Raw genomic sequence first — 16,682 nt, 5'->3', positions numbered from 1 at the left:
CTGTATATCCAAGAGGTGAAATCAATAAAGAGTTTGTTACTTACATACAAATATTTTCATAATTTCTTGAATGAAATTTCCGTATTGTGTATCCAAGAGTTGACTTCAAGAAAGAAACGGTTACTTACTGAGAATTTTTTCATAATTTCTTGAATTTAATTTCTACATCGTATATCTAACTCGAGAAAACAATAAGGAGTTTGTTCCTTACATAGAATTTTGTCATAATTTCTTAAACGAAATGTCTTTTTGTTTATCCAACAGGGGAATTCAAGAAAGAATTTGCTACTTAGTTACAATTTTTTTATAATTTCTTGAATGAAATTTCCGTATTGTATATCCAAGAGTTGACTTCAAGAAAGAAATTGTTACATACTGAGAATTTTTCATAATTTCTTGAATTAAATTTCTACATCGTGTAGCTAAGTGAAAATTGTTTGTGATAAAGAGAAAAAAAAAGTTAGTTACTTGCGATTTTTCATAATTTTTTGAATGAAGTATCTGTACTGTATATCCAAGAGGTAAAGTCAATAAAGAGTTTGTTACTTACTTACAAATGTTTTCAGAATTTCTTGAATGAAATTTCCGTATTGTGTATACAAGAGATGACTTCAAGAAATATATGGTTAATTACTGAGAATTTTGTCATAATTTCTTGAATTAAATTTCTACATCGTATATCTAACTCGTGAAAGCAATAAAGAGTTTGTTACTTACTTAGAATTTTGTCATAATTTTTTGAACGAAATGTCTTTTTGTTTATCCAACAGGTGAATTCAAGAAAGAATTTGCTACTTAGTTACAATTTTTTCATAATTTCTTCAATTAAATTTCCGTATTGTGTATTCAAGAGTTGACTTCAAGAAAGAAATTGTTACTTACTGAGAATTTCTTAATAATTTCTTGAATTAAATTTCTACATCATGTAGCTAAGTGAAAATTGTTTGTGATAAAGAGAAAAAAAGTTACTTACTTGCGATTTTTTCATAATTCCTTGAATGAAGTATCTGTACTGTATATCCAAGAGGTGAAATCAATAAAGAGTTTGTTACTTACTTACAAATATTTTCATAATTTCTTGAATGAAATTTCTGTATTGTGTATCCAAGAGTTGACTTCAAGAAAGAAATTGTTACTTACGGAGAATTTTTTCATAATTTCTTGAATTAAATTTCTACATCTTGTATCTAAGTCGTGTAAACAATAAAGAATTTGTTACTTACTTATAATTTTGTCATAATTTCTTGAACGAAATGTCTTTGTTTATCCAACAGGTGAATTCAAGAAAGAATTTGCTACTTACTTACAATTTTTTCATAATTTCTTTAATGAAATTTCTGTATTGTGTATCCAAGAGGTGACTTCAAGAAAGAATTTGTTACTTACTTACTTACAATTTTTTCATTGTTTCTTAAATGAAGTTTCAGCATTGTGTATCCAAGAGGTGACTTCAGGAAAGAGTTTGTTACTTGCTTACAATAGAACTATTCTAAAGAATAAAGACGGGTTAAGCTTAAAGATATTTATTGCTTAAACGTATTAACAGATTTTTTTTAGAAAAAAAACACAACAACAAATGTTTACATAAAAATAATACTTAGAGTTCACTCTTAAACATCAACAAACGATGGTCCCATGGTATAGAATAGTTTTTACCATGTCTTATGGATTTATCACGATCAGGTATGTTCTTAGGTATCCATTGTGCGAAGAACCTAACCTCGTCTTCAGGACAGTGATAACCCCCTTCAAATTTAGGACACTTCATCTCTTCTAGATTGAAAAGTGGAATCCTAGGGTCACACTTTTGAATTAAAACTTTATCTGTAGGTATATTGCCCTTTACGTATTGCTTCAACCCCGAAAAAGCGGCAAATTTCACTGATTTCCTCCTGAACATTTCTCAGTTCCTGACCAGTATTATTAAGTGGTGTAATCACTCTATCATAGAATCCCAGTCTGTTTATATGACGTAATGTAGTACTCCACAAGCTTTTATCATACTCAAACAGATTATAGTTCACTATCCAATGATAACAGTCAATTTCTTCGAGTTCCATAGACAATAATAAAAATGCACATTCAAATATAACACCACAAGATGATTTTTTCAAACTGATTAAATTCTGTGTCATACAGTCCTATCATCTTGGAAGTTATTAATGTAGTTGTTAAGTAGAAAAATACTTCATCAAACTTTTATATCTTCGCTCAAGGTTGAATAGAGTTATGGCTAGGGGGATGAGTCCTAAAACCATCTGAATTCATTGCGGGGAGGAGTCATAAACCCCTTGGAAGTCATTGCGGGGAGGAGTTGAACTCTCTGGAACTGATAAAGTCTGTGTCATACAGACCCAACATCTTGGAAGTTATTAAAGTTGTTGTTATGTAGAGAAATACTTCATCAAAATTTTATACCTTCGCTCAAGGTTGAATGGAGTTATGGCTAGGGGGATGAGTCCTAAATCATCTGAATTCATTGGAGGGAGGAGTCATCGAACCCTCCAGAAACCTAACACCCATGAACATCTAAAAAACTATGTCTGAAAACCCAAACGGCTAATTAAATATTCTAATTCATGATTTCAGGCACGTAAGGCTCAATAGTAACTGAAACTCTAAAAAACGGAATATTGATAGCAATAGATACAACAAAAATGTTCTTTTAGTAGCTACGCAATTAGGCTAAAAATGACATATCCCAAATCATAGGTTTCAGACAACACACACCAACGAAAGACTAAGAAATCTAGCTCAGAAAAGTCAAAAATAGCAAACCACTCGTCCCAAATCATATGTTTCAGACAACACACACCTATGAAAGGCTAGGAAATCCAGCTCAGAAAAGTCAAAAAATAGCAACCCACACATCCCAAATCATAGATTTCAGAAAACACACACCAAGGAACGACTATGAAATCTTGCTCTGAAAAGTCGAGCTAGCAAACTACACATCCCAAATCATAATTTTCTGACAACACACACCTATGAAAGGGTAAGAAATCCAGCTCAGGCAAGTGAAAAATAGCAAACCACCCATCCCAAATCATAGGTTTCAGACAACACATACCTATGAAAGACTAAGAAATCCAACTCCGAAAAGTCAAAAATAGCAACCCATACACCCCAAAACATAAGTTTCAGACAACATTCATCTACGAAAGACGGGAGCCCGGGGAGGGTCTTTGAGGGTCTGAGGGGTCCCTTGAGGGCTGGGTGGTCCTTTGGGAGCTTGGGGGACCTTTGTGGACCGCGGGCTTCCTTCAGGATTGGGGTAGGGGGGTCGGAAGCCTTTTGGGTTGGGGTAGGAGACCTCACAGCACTGTTCAAATGGAAGTTGTGTATTATAACGACCATAGAGTTTCACCCTCAAATCCTCTTCTAGACTCATCTTTTAAATCATCTTTTAATATGACTCTAACTGTTTCACCGAAATAATTCCCTAAAATAATAATTTGTTCTGAAAAGACATAATAAAGCCTTAAAAGGTATTTTATTGGGGGCTAAGGAGTCTTTGGGGCACCGGGGGCCCTTTGGGAGCCCAGAGAACCTTTGAGGACCGAGGGCTTCCTTCAGGGTTGGGGTAGGGGGGATCGGAGCCCTTTGGGCTTGTGGTGAGGGACCTTAAAACACTGTTCAAATGGAAATTGTTTATTATAACGACCACAGAGTCTCACCCTCAAATCATCTTCTAAAATCATCTTTTAAGTCATCTTTAAAATTGAATTTAACTGTTCTCACTGAAATTATTCAATAAAAGAATAATTTGTTCTAAAAAGATATAATAAAGTCTTAAAAGTATTATAGTGGGGGACTCAGGAGCCATTGGGGCGCCGGGGGTCCTTTGGGAGCCCAGAGAACCTTTGAGGACCGAGGCGTTACCAGACGAACAAACATTTGGGGGGGGGGGGCCCGGGGAGCATATGGGGGTTGTGGTAGGGGACCTCACAACACCGTTTAAATGGAACTTGTGTATTATAACGACCACAGAGTTTCACCCTCAAGTCCTCTTCTAAAATCATCTTTAAAAATGTCTCTAACTGTTTCACCGAAATAATTCCCTAAAATAATAATTTGTTCTGAAAAGATATAATAAAGCCTTAAAAAGTATTATAATGGAGGCTCAGGAGTCTTTGGGGCGCCGGGTGGTCACACAAAATCAGAATAAATGTTCAATGTTCCTTTAGTACCTACTCAATTAGATTAAAAATGAAGATATTTATGCAGAGTTTCAACTAGCTATGGCTAAGTTTGGTTAATACCATCTATTTTCTTGAAAAAACACCCAAAATGAGAAAAAAGATTCAATATTCCTTTAGTACCTACGCAATTACACTAAAAATGAAGATATTTATGCACAGTTCCGACCAGCTATGGCTAAGTTTGCTAAAGATCACCTTTTTTCTTGCGAAAACACACAAAATCAGAAAAAATATTCAATGTTCACTTAGTACCTACGCAATTGGACTAAAAATGAAGATATTTATGGAGAGTTTCAACTAGCTATGGCTAAGTCTTCTAAAGAAAAGCTATTTTCTAACGAAAACACAAAATCAAAAAAAAATATTCAATAGTTCTTTAGAACCTACGCAGTTAGACTAAGTCATCGCCCAGTTAACACTAAGATGTAAATTGGGTAACCCTCTCGCAATAACAAAAGGCTTAGCAGTGATTACATCTCATTGTCGGCAACAATTCAATCAGATCAGAGTTGTGCAAATGGAATACCTTTTTCGCAAATTGAGTTAGCTTCTATTTCATAGACAAAATATTTTAATTCCTTTTATTCAAATCACCTATCAAGTTATCAAAAAATATTTGAACTAGAAGTTATAGGCAATACCTATTTAGAAAAAAACTAGAATAGTGGCATAATTTCACTTTATCAACTCTCAAATTCTATACCCACCGGAAACCTGTTTGGTTGGCCTAGAAACATATCTGGTTGGCCTGGAATATGAGGGAGCTCTGAATCTCTTTGAAAATGTGTAATGCCCTGTAGAATAACATTGAAATTGCTATATGTCTCTGGAAAAGCATTTCCTATATGTCTAAGCAAATAGCATAGTATTTCCTATATGTCTAAGCAAATAGCATGGTCCTATGACAGTACGCAAATAACATAGAAATTGCTATATGGCTGTTAGAATCCAGAAGGTCATGTGAGGGAGCTCTGAATCTCTTTGAACAGGCGTAATGCCCTGTAGATTAACATTGAAATTGCTATATGTCTCCGCAAAAGTATTTCCTAAGCAAATAGCATGGTCCTATACCTGCAAGAAAATAGCATGGAAATTGCTATACCTGCAAGCAAAATGGAACCTTTGTTACTACTTACATGGATTTTACTATTAGTCTATAATGTCATATGTATTCCAATATGATCCGTCGTTTTTGTGTCTTTTTAGCCCTCTTTTTCCTCGGAAAAACATTTGGCTACGTACCACATGCTTAATCGTCATCTGTTTAGAACCCTTTGTTACACGGACAGAACTGGATAAACAAGTGATTACCAAAGGAAAAATCTTGATCTCCCTCGAATTAGCAGGGTGTGTCAATGACCGGTTTTGTAGTTCTTAATTAAAAAAAACATGTTTTTTTTTAACTGAAATTAAGGAACGACGTTAAAACTTAAAACGAACAGAAATTATTCCGTATATGAAAGGGGCTGTCCCCTCCTCAACGCCTCGCTCTTTACGCTAAAGTTTTTTATTGTTTAAAAAAAATAGAGTTTGTAGAAAGTCAAACTTTAGCGTAAAGAGCGAGGCGTTGAGGAGGGGACAGCCCCTTTCATATACGGAATAATTTCTTTTCGTTTTAAGTTTTAACGTCGTTCCTTACTTTCAGTTAAAAAAACTTGTTTTTTTTAATTTAATTTTTGAACGTTTTTGAACGTAATGCAGGTTTTGATTTTGGCTCATCGTACGTGAATAATTAAAAAAAAATTGAATATTAATTTTACTTTTATTTGGTTAAATGGCTTTCTCGAAACCTGTTTAATTTTATTTACGAACGTTTTTATTAGTAATAAGTATACGTAACTTAATAATTAACTTACGTAACGAACTTCTATATTCATATATTTTTGATAGGTATATTAGAGAGTTCGCCCCCTAGTCAATACCTTGCTCTTTAAGCTAAACTTCGAATTTTGCTCCAATTCTTTAAGAAGGACCCCTTAATCACTAATGCCGTTAATTAGAATAAATAGCTCTTATGAAAGTACTAAATAATCTTTGGCTTAAAGAGCGAGGTATTGACTATGGGATGAACCTAATCATATACGTAATGTTTTTTGTCGTTTTAATTTTTGATGTTGCTTCTTACTTTCAGTTAAAAAACTTGTTTTTTTTTATATATATAATTTCTGATCTTTATTTAAATAATGCTGGGAAATCCGGCGCCCCCTTCATAGCATTGTCCCTTCTCCCATGAAAACTTCCTTCATGGTAAGATCCTCCCACATGGGGGCCTAGTTGCCCTCCATTTTCTTTGTTCACTTAAAAAGGGCACTAGAACTTTTAATTTCCGTTAGAATGAGCCCTCCCTCGATATTCTGGGACCACTGGGTCGGTACGATCACCCCTGGGAAAAAAATAATAAATAAACACGCATCCGTGATCTTTCTTCTGGCAAAAAATTCAAAATTCCAAATTTTTGTAGATAGTAGCTTGAAACCTCCGCAGTAGGGTTCTCGGATACACTGAATATGATGGTGTGATTTTCATTAAGGTTCTAAAACTTTTAGGGGGTCTTTCCCCCTTTTTTTCGAAAATCAGTCAAATTTTCTCAGGCGTGTAACTTTTGATAGGTAGGACTAAACTTGATGAAACTTATATATTTGAAATAAGCATTAAATCTGATTCTTTTGATGTATCTATTGATATCAAAAGTTTTCTACAGTTCCGGTTACCATTGAGCCAGGTCGCTCCTTACTTACAGTTCGTTACCACGAACTGTTTGAAAGCTTATCATCCTAATTTTTGTCCAATGCTTTATCAAATGCCAAGAAATTGCAAACAACAGAAGTGATTTAAGTTGTTGAATTGTTTTGTTTTTTTTTCTTGATGCTTTATGAATAGTAAAGGAAAAGGAAAGTATTGGTATTGCTTTTTTTATTCTTTCGTATTTGGTAGAAAAAAATAAACTTATTTCAGTTTGTTGAGTAAAAATTTAATATATTATGAGATGAAAGTCATTTTTTTTTGTCACATCCGTGGGTAATTTTGGGAAAGTGTTGTTTCTGGAATTCCTATGCTTACGCATTACAAGGAGTTTCGATTTGGGTATAGGTTTCGATATTCACAAACAGATTTTTTTTTTCTTTTTTTTTTACAAAATACAAGCTAGAATGCAAATACTAGCCAGGTTCATCAACTCTAATACAATAACAACTAATAAAGAAAAAAAGGAACAAAAGAGCCAAACAACAAACCGTAATACCTTAATCCTTTCTATAACACACCCATACAACAAACCTCCTAACCCCTTACCTCCCTTCCTTCGTGCCATCCCACCTCCCTACCACTCTTCCTTCCTACACCCTAAATCATTAAAAATTCAAATCAACAATCAAAATCCCGCTTCTAATCAACAAAAATACTTTTAATTTTCGCTTAAAAACTAAAAGATGTTTAGGTGCTTTGATACTCATCGATAACAAATTCTGCACTGAAGTTCCAAGAAAGTGTGATGTAAATCCGAGCCGTGAGCTGCTCCTATGATCAATTGCCTAATTATCACTAAATCTAGTCTCATAATCCTTTATGGATTATTATCCAAAATCTCATAATCCTATTATTAGTATGGTAAAGACTAAAAAATACTTTGGACAAGATTATTCGCAAAATGGAAAACGAAATCCGCTGCTTGTTAATCAGGTACTTCACCAACGAGCAAATCCGAATACCTAGAAAAAACACGTATCCATCACTTCTTTATAGTCAGTGATCCAAGGTTCGCTATCGTTAAAAAAAGGGAAGAAGTGGCTCACATGCAGAAGTTGGTTCGAGGGTGAATCTTAAGGTAATCGGGGGCGCTTACAACGAATATCGGGGTGCACAAGTTTGCACGCATGTAGTACATGGTCATTTTAGCCTATAAAGTCAAATTTGGCCTATAACGACGTCATACCGCTCTTGATTTTTTTACATGGTAAAATATACTGACAACTTCATAAACTTGACATTCTGAATCCTAAGAACAAGTACTTCCCCATGGTATTTTTAGTTTTCCCCCACAGCCTTTATTTCTTTAGTTAGCTCCTATTTAATTTTGAAAACAAGGTTTTTTAATGTAATTTTTATTAGTGTTTTCGGTTTTTCTGAAAAGTTTGCATACATAAGTATATTTTTTTATGCTTTATTTGAATTTTGCTCGTCATTACGAGTCAAACCATCAGCCTTTTTTCCTAAAAAACTTAATTTTCGGGTAACTATTTATTATTTTTAAATAACGTAATAGCTTTCAAAAATTATCCTACAGAGATCAAGTTTTTTTTTAAATTTATTTTAGCTGTTAAAAATAATGAAAAAGAATTAAACTGCACATCATTCAAACCGTCAGAATGTATTTTACACGTTGTTAATAAAAACAAAGTCGATACTTGAATCTGCAAGAATTTATAACCGTTTGAACCTGAAAATCCCCCCCCCCCGCAAAAAACGAAAATTTTCTAAACAGTGGCGTTTTACAAGAAATATTTTCAAGACAACCTATAATTTTTATCTCACCAAACGATATATGCCTCTTTTTTGAATCCAATCTTGTATTTACATTTTATACATCTAATATTTTTAACCAGAAAAAAAAAAACAACAGATGCATCGTTCTGCGATCGCATGCGCGAATTTGATTTCCATAGCAATAAAAAAAACCTGAGCATCTTACATATCGGGTATTAGTTGCGTAAGGTAGCGAAAGTTACAACATAAAAGGAAAGTATCTATCTGATCTAGCTAAAGGTAAGGGTTCCGGTAATAACGATTTTAGTGGGTGTCAGTTGTCTTGCATGAGGTACACCATGTTTTCTAGCCGAGTAATGTTGTTTCATTGTTGTGTTTTTATTGTCGGGTTTTCATTCTTGTGTTACAATTGTTGTGTTTTCTTCTGACATTCAGTTTGTTCCGTTTCCCTCCGACCGAGGTTTCCACAACTTGGGACTGATGTACATTCCATGTCCAAATTAATCCAGATTCTCGGAGTTTTACTTTTATTGCAACTTTTTGAGATGAGTTTTGACTTTTAACGATGATTTATTTTCTACAGGCTGCTCGGCAACGTCTTTCTTCCTGCAGACTTTGGAAGAACTGTTGATGTGACTGGTTTGTCGAGCGGAAGTTTCGGGGGGATTCCCCGGAAAAGAACCCGGAAGATGGTAACTGACAACGCCCTTGGCACTCAAGCTAGTGAACATACCTGGAAAGTTAGAATCCCCAGGAAAACGCGACCTTATGACTCTACTTCCTTACTTTCTTTGTTTGAAAATAGTTACGAGACTCCGATGCCAATCTCGGTGCCAAAACTGGACATCTGCTGGACGCTTTGTGCGTTGTGTCCTATGAAAATTCTTAAAGTGGAATTTGAAGAACCAACTCCCAGTTGGAAAGCCCCCTTCGAAAGTCCCAGCCCGCAAATTTCTCTGACCTAGTTCTTTTATTGGGCGGTTTTCACAAGCTCATGAACTATTTGAAAGCGGTTGGTTCTCTCATGGATGGAGTAGGACTAAAATAAGTTATTGTTGCGGCAGAGATTCTCACGGAAGGTACTGGGAATAAGGTCTTTTCAGCAAAGAACATGTACCAGGCACTCCATGCTCACTTCCATGTCTACAAATGAATGGACGCACTCTGATGGGAGGCATTTGAGAATTGGCTTGAAACATCCTGCTTCGTTTTAATGCCTTCTACAGTCGAGTAACTTAGAATTTTGAGTGATACAATTAAACGCTTCAAAAGCGAAACTAGTTCTGAAGCATGTAAACAGATAGGAGATGCGTTGGACAGTATTGGTCCACTATTTTCGAAGTACAACGAGTCCAGATCTACCACAAGGAATAATAGCCTCTGGATCAACTATTTAGATCTTATCCGTACCGGAAACGACTATCTTTATGCTGAAAGAGCTGCGTAGTGGGGATCACACTTAAACGCCTCAAAAGAAATGGATCCGATTTTGTTCGCATCTGGAAACCATAAATACGCCGCAGCTGCGCTTAACTACCTAGAAGAAATGCTACGCCTGCCGGAAAAGTGCCAGAAGTTCACTCAGAGTTTTTAAGTGGCAATTTTGTTGTTAGGAAAACAACCGAGCCGTTTTGCAGCATTGCATGCCATCTGGCCTTAAAGTCAACTGTGAATATGGACATCAAAGGTCATTCTGACATCGTTGGTGCGACAACGTATGAAAATGCCAGGGATCGATGGCTGGCTATTCTCCCCTTTCTTGTAGCAGTTATCAGAACTCTGAAAGCAAACTTGAATATGGATGACGAGGCAATGAAGCATCATGAAGAACCGCTGCGTTTACGAATTTGACAATAAAAGGGAGAAATCAGGTTATGGCTTGGTAGAGTTGTTTGGAAACCCATTCGAGACGACAATAACAGAACTGCACAACTTTATGACAGGGGGTAGAGCTCCAGAAGCCGTAGCAAATAGTCTGCTGAACCTCCGAGAAATTGGCTTCGAAGCCATGAGCTCGTATCTCGAAGGGACATCCACGAAAATAAAATTTGGCATAGTAGAAACTTTCGCCTCTGTTGCCAAAACAGGAAAAAAGAATGAGCAACAAAAAAATATTTTGGGGAAACTAAGCTGCTTAAGCCAGCTCTGCGTCTAGCAAATTCAACACAAAATTTCGTCTCTCTGTGAGCTGCTGAAATACGAGCTACAGCCATATAAGGCATCACTTGCAGCATTATCATCAAGTCGTAGGGAGCCTCAGCTACGTACTGGAACAAAATCAACAGCGTTGAACTACATTCTGCAACAGTATGGCTTACAGTCATGGCCAAAAATGATCCCACATATGCTTTTTGAAGAATCTCCTCGATCTGATTATATAGTTAATGTTATCGTTTTCGTAAGATGCTATCAACCACAACAAAATGAGACGCAAGTAGATTTTAGAATAAGAGTTTACGCTATGATTCTTAGGAACATTTTCAAAACTTTTCAGTATGTCCAATTGATTGGTGACAGGTATGACGGTCTTAGTGAAGATAGAACCCGTGATGACTACTTGTTCAACCTCAAAGAAGCATCTGGCTATCGAGAAAGAAGAGGAGAACCTAGAGGAAATATTTCCAGCCCGTTCACTTTCTCCAGCAAAGCTGCAACACTCTGGGACTGGATTCTCAGTAGTCGCTCAGCCAAAGGTCGACTCTTGAAAGTTCTTTTCGAGGTCTGGGACTAAAAAATTTCGACCCGTGTGATGATTCATCTTGCTGGAGGTTTCAAGAGTCGACAGAGCTTTTACCGTTACGCCCCATGGAAGATCTGTTGATGACGATCTCTCGTCTTGCCATGAGGAAGCAGACATTAGGGTATTATATCACACAGCACTTGCCGCAAGACGAAAGAGCGTAATTGTGATAATACAAGCCAACGATGCTGATATCGTCTTACTAGCTGCATACTACTTCTAGTATCTTGCTAGTCTCGGCCTCAAACAGCTCTGGGCTAAGTTTCCGTACTACTGCATACCTATTCATACGGCAGCACAAAAACTAGGAGTAACATTTTGCAACGCCTTGCCGCTTGTCCAGAGCTTGAGTGGATGTGAAACCACAAGCTTCCAGTCACTGATTTGGATCCAAAGCCACAAGCCCTGTATTGATTTACCTCAGATCATGAACTGAAGCCAGACCTAGTTTCTGCGATACCACATGGGCTAGCATCGCTTTCTTTTTGCAACTGTGACAAGATGAGGTGTGGCTCGCACTGCAAATGCTCCAAAATAGGTTTCTGTTACAGGGTATACAAGTATGGAGCTGAGCCCCAAAAATGCCTACTTTCCAATGTGAATCAGAGTCCGAAGACGAAGACGAAGAAGAAAAAGAGATCTTAGCCACCATTTCATGTTCAGTTTTTACTACTGGATTTTTTATTTGTTTTGACTTTAAACTCCTAATGCAGTCGCTAAAACCTTACTTTCAGTTGATTGTAGCATCTACCGTTTACTAAATCAGTGGCCGTTGACCCGATCTAATCAATTAGATCATTGGCCCCTGCTATGCTGGGACTTAAAAAAAATAGTATCTTAAATATGCCTTAGTTACCTCTGCACCACAGGTTTACACGGCTTCGCTGCCTTGAGACTCGTGTATAAGTCTACGTAAGCCAGATTATATCTACTCCTACAGAAAAAATAAATAATTGCTCACGAATTAAGTTTTTTAGGAAAAGAGGCACATGGTTTGACTCGTAATGACGAGCAGAATTCAAATAAAGCCTAAAAAATATACCAAATTCGCGCATGCGATCGCAGAACTAGGTATCTGTTTTTATTTTTTTTCTGGTTAAAAATATTAGTTGCATATGCATAGAATGTAAACACAAGATTTGATTAAAAAAAGAGCGATCTATCGTTTGGTGAGATAAAAATTATAGGTTGCATTGGAAACGTTTTGAGTAAAACGCCACTATTCAGAATTTTTTTTTTTTTTTTTGGGAATGATGTGCAGTTTGATTCGTTTTCATTTTTTTTTAAACGCTAAAAAAATATTAAAAAAACCTGATCATTGTAGGCTAATTTCTGAAAGCTATGACGTTATTTAGAAAAAATAAATAGTTGCTCAATAATTAAGATTTTTTAAAAAGAGATTTTTTTTACATGGTTTGACTCTGGAAAATTCCAATAAAGCATAAAAAGATATACTTATGTAGGCAACAATTTCATAAAAACAAAAAAAAAAAAACTAAGAAAAAGTATATCTAAAAACCTTGTTTTCGAAATTAAATAAGGGTTTACAAAAAAAATAAAGGTTGTGGGGAATAACTAAAAATACCAGGTGAAAGTACTTGTTCTTGGAATTCGGAATCTGTCAAGTTTATAAACTTTTCAGTTTATTTTAAAAATCAAGAGCTTTATGACGTCATTACAGGCCAAATTTGACTTTATAGGCTAAAATGACCATATTCTACACGCGTGTGAACTTGTGCACCCCAATATTCGTAATCAGCGCCCTCGATTACCCTAGAATCCACCCTCAAACCAACTCACAGTATAAAGATATAGCAGTAAGTTTACCGCAGATAATTTCTGGCTCTTCATTCTCGGTGCGAACAAACAGCTCCTCCCACTTATTCTTGCATTAGCGCGTAAAAACAGCTCCTCTTATTTGATCTGCCATCAGCAGTCCAATTACCCTGGAACATGTATTTTGGAAGAAACTTTCTCAAAATGTCTTTTAAACCAACTTGAGAGTTCGAAACCTACTTTTAATTCCTTAAAACATCTAATAACAACATTGCACTACTAATTACCGATTTTCATCTATGTATTGGAATAAATTAATTTAAAATTAGTTTCTTCAAAATTTAGTGTTCAAACGTTGAAGCCAAGTTTCGCGTTCAAGAGAAATCTCACTTGTCTACCCGTGAAAAGATCTAATGTCGCTTATGTTTCTACGTTCTCTGGAGCACTCGCACCTCGGTCCGGGTTTTTATAATGGGTGAAATAGGGAAAGATCATACTGCCTATAATTTATATACTGTGAACCAACTGCAGCGAATGTGAGCCACCCCTTGAAAGATAACGGTCCCTGGATCACTGACTATTAACATAATGGCCGTTCTTTTACTCATCTCTGTGCTAAGATCTTACATCTTTTGACAAAGAATGCTTAAAAGTAAAATCTTTGCACTAAAGGTCTAGGTACACGTAGCTGATTTGAGGAACCGATATCAGCAAGGGTGTAATCCACGTTCTTTCAAGTTCTTTCAAGTTCTTTATTAATCAATAAAAAAAAAAATTCTTGACAAAACTATCAAATTAATTACCCACAGTGAGAATAACTCGTGTGTGGGTTTATATACACTCAACAATAAAATAACTAATACTATCTCCAGATACCGGAATAAAAAGATTGCTCTTCAACTCTCCGTACGGTAACAACAAACAAAATCCGCAAAAAATCAAAATAACCAAATAACTATAGTGAAATGAGGAGCAACCACCCCTGAAAAATAAATCAAATTAATAATTACTGATTAAGTGATTCATTAATCTAATTTTATTATTAACCAATGAATTATTCAAATCTATAAGACTTTGAAATTTATTCCAACTATATATAATACTATGCCTTGGTGAAAAACGGGACCTTTCAGATTTTATTAAAGCCTGACGGACAACAGAACTGCCACGGGTCCAATATGTATGCAAAACCTGATTATCATCCTGAAAAAAATTATTATGCAAATAAAAATACTCAGGCAAAAGACCTTGAACGTGTTTAATACGATTAATACGATTAATTAAATGCCTAAAGCTCTAAAGCCCTAGTACAGTCCTTGTCTAGAACGTAATTAATGATGATTAATCACCGAAAAACATCACTAAGCCCCGCCTCTTAGCATCATTAATTATAATCACTCGACGTGGAATACACCCTTGCTGAAATCCTACGTTCCCGAAATAAGCTACGTGTGCCTAGCCCTTAAGATTTTACATATTATAGCGTTCTTTTTCAAACGTCTTTCATCATTCTGCTCTGATCAGCGGTCTAAGAAAAATGATGAGTATATCATCAAAGTTCTCTCATCATTGTTTTATATGGCAGAAAGATGGCGTACTTCATACTTTTTGCTAACATCAGTGAGCTGTAAGATCTTAGAACAAAGATGAGCTAAAAGAACGGAAATCTTTGCAGAAAGATGTGAGATCTTAGATGCAAGATCTTAGTGCAAAAGAACGGGCCTATACTTACGTATTATAATGACACCTCTGTTTTGCAGGATTTGTACTCTTTTAAAATTACTTTTAATTTTTTGTGCTGCAGATGAGAGAGGTAATTGAATAATATATTCAATTATGATATATTAATTGAATAATATATTATCAGAAGAACTTACTTTTACAAAAAAATGAAGCAGCTTTTGTATCATTGCAACTCTGTTGGATCTGCTAAAAATTCGGTTGTTTTAATCCTATTAACAACAATGTTAGAGTTCAATTTTTGATAAAGCTTAAATATTATTTTTCTCTATTTAACGTGCACCTATTCTCCTCTATCTTCTCTAATTTTAACTCTCCTCAACCCTAGAATTTGCATCAGGAACGGGTCAAAGTAACTTAGGGAGACGGCCCAAAATTCTATTATTAAAAGAATTATCATTGTATTTCATATATAATATAATTAAAAAAAAACATATTAAAAAGCAATTTTCGAGATTTAAGGGTTTGTGACATCCTTGAACCAAATGAAAAAAGAGAGGCTACTGGCCCATACATACCTCATTACTGGACCACGCACTAAATATTTGCTTTAATATCATTTTTTTTCTGACTTGTTTCTCATAAGCCAGTCCTGTTTTTCCCTAAGTGTATTTCAGAAAGGGTAACAAAATAACCCCGCCTTTTTTAAGCCATTGTTATCTTTATCCCAGGTACTACTTCAAATTTTTTGCCAGTAAAAAGAACGCAAGACTTAATTGGTTCTTTTATACGAAGGTTTTAGCTAGTACAAAGAAGGAAAAGTTTCTGAATCACAATATTTCTTAACAGTAAACTTTCTGCTTCTCTGGGCTATAACAAATAGTTTTCATTTTCCAGTTACCAATATTACCTCAAGAAATTATCTTTGAGGAAGATGAGAACACTAACTTGCCAGGATCCACATGGTGCTCAGGAAATGGTGCACTGTGTACAGCTCTTGCACAGTGCCAAACTGACTTCGGGGTTGGCCTAGAAATTGCATTAGAACCTTGCACATTATCATACGGTGTTTTGGGAATCTGCTGTCCGAAACTGTCTACAGATGGTAAGACTTTTTGAACTGGGATTTTTTCATGGTTAAATTTCATGACCATTGTTTGAATTCTGTAGTAATAGAAAACGGGTAGACGAGCATTACGACCACCGCGAGGAAATTTCCCAGAAGGGAATGTGTTACTAGGATCTTTCCTATTCCTTTCCATTTCTTCCAATTTTTATACATTTTTTAATGTCTTCCTAATTTGACAGGAGCCAATTGCTCCCCTCTCCGCCTTCTTGGAAGACATATATTCGTCGTTATATATATATTACAAAAAGAGTAGTTTCTTCAAAGAAAGAAAACAGAGACGTCAGAACTTGAGACGGACAGAAATAACCTATACATGACTCCCCTACGTACCCTGCTCTCTCCGATGAATGTTAACTTATGCTTTATTGGGAAATGATAGACGTGTTTAGCATAAAGATCGGGGGTGGGGACCATGAAAGGACAATCTTTCAAATACAAGATAATTTTGGTTCATTTTAAGTATTAATTAAAAAAAACTTTCCGAAAAATAATTTTTTCAAAGAAAAGTAAAGGCCATTTTAAACTTAAGCTCAGGAGATACAAATACCTGTTAAAATTCAAACTGAAAACGACCAGAAATTACTATTAAAAAATAGATGAAACCCAAAACGAACAGAAATGAAATAAAAAATCATAGCGAACAACATACAACAAGTAATAATATAAATGGATA

The 16,682-nt window shown here is 35.5% G+C and overlaps 1 protein-coding gene across 1 annotated transcript in view; it reads left to right on the top strand.

The window, feature by feature from the left end:
* The window catches only part of LOC148949038 (uncharacterized), a 133,007-nt gene that overhangs the window by 17,458 nt on the left and 98,867 nt on the right, over positions 1-16,682 (top strand). The window contains exon 2 of the mRNA XM_089095095.1: positions 15,778-15,985. Coding sequence (XP_088951221.1) covers positions 15,778-15,985 — 208 coding nt within the window. The remainder of the gene's footprint in view (positions 1-15,777; positions 15,986-16,682) is intronic.

The sequence above is a fragment of the Artemia sp. Qi Xiang Cuo genome, chromosome 9, assembly GCF_049724085.1.
Source record: "Artemia sp. Qi Xiang Cuo chromosome 9, ASM4972408v1, whole genome shotgun sequence".
Lineage (NCBI taxonomy): Eukaryota > Metazoa > Arthropoda > Branchiopoda > Anostraca > Artemiidae > Artemia > Artemia sp. Qi Xiang Cuo.
The sequence above is the reverse complement of the archived record's forward strand: the minus strand, read 5'-3'. Positions and strand labels throughout refer to the sequence as shown.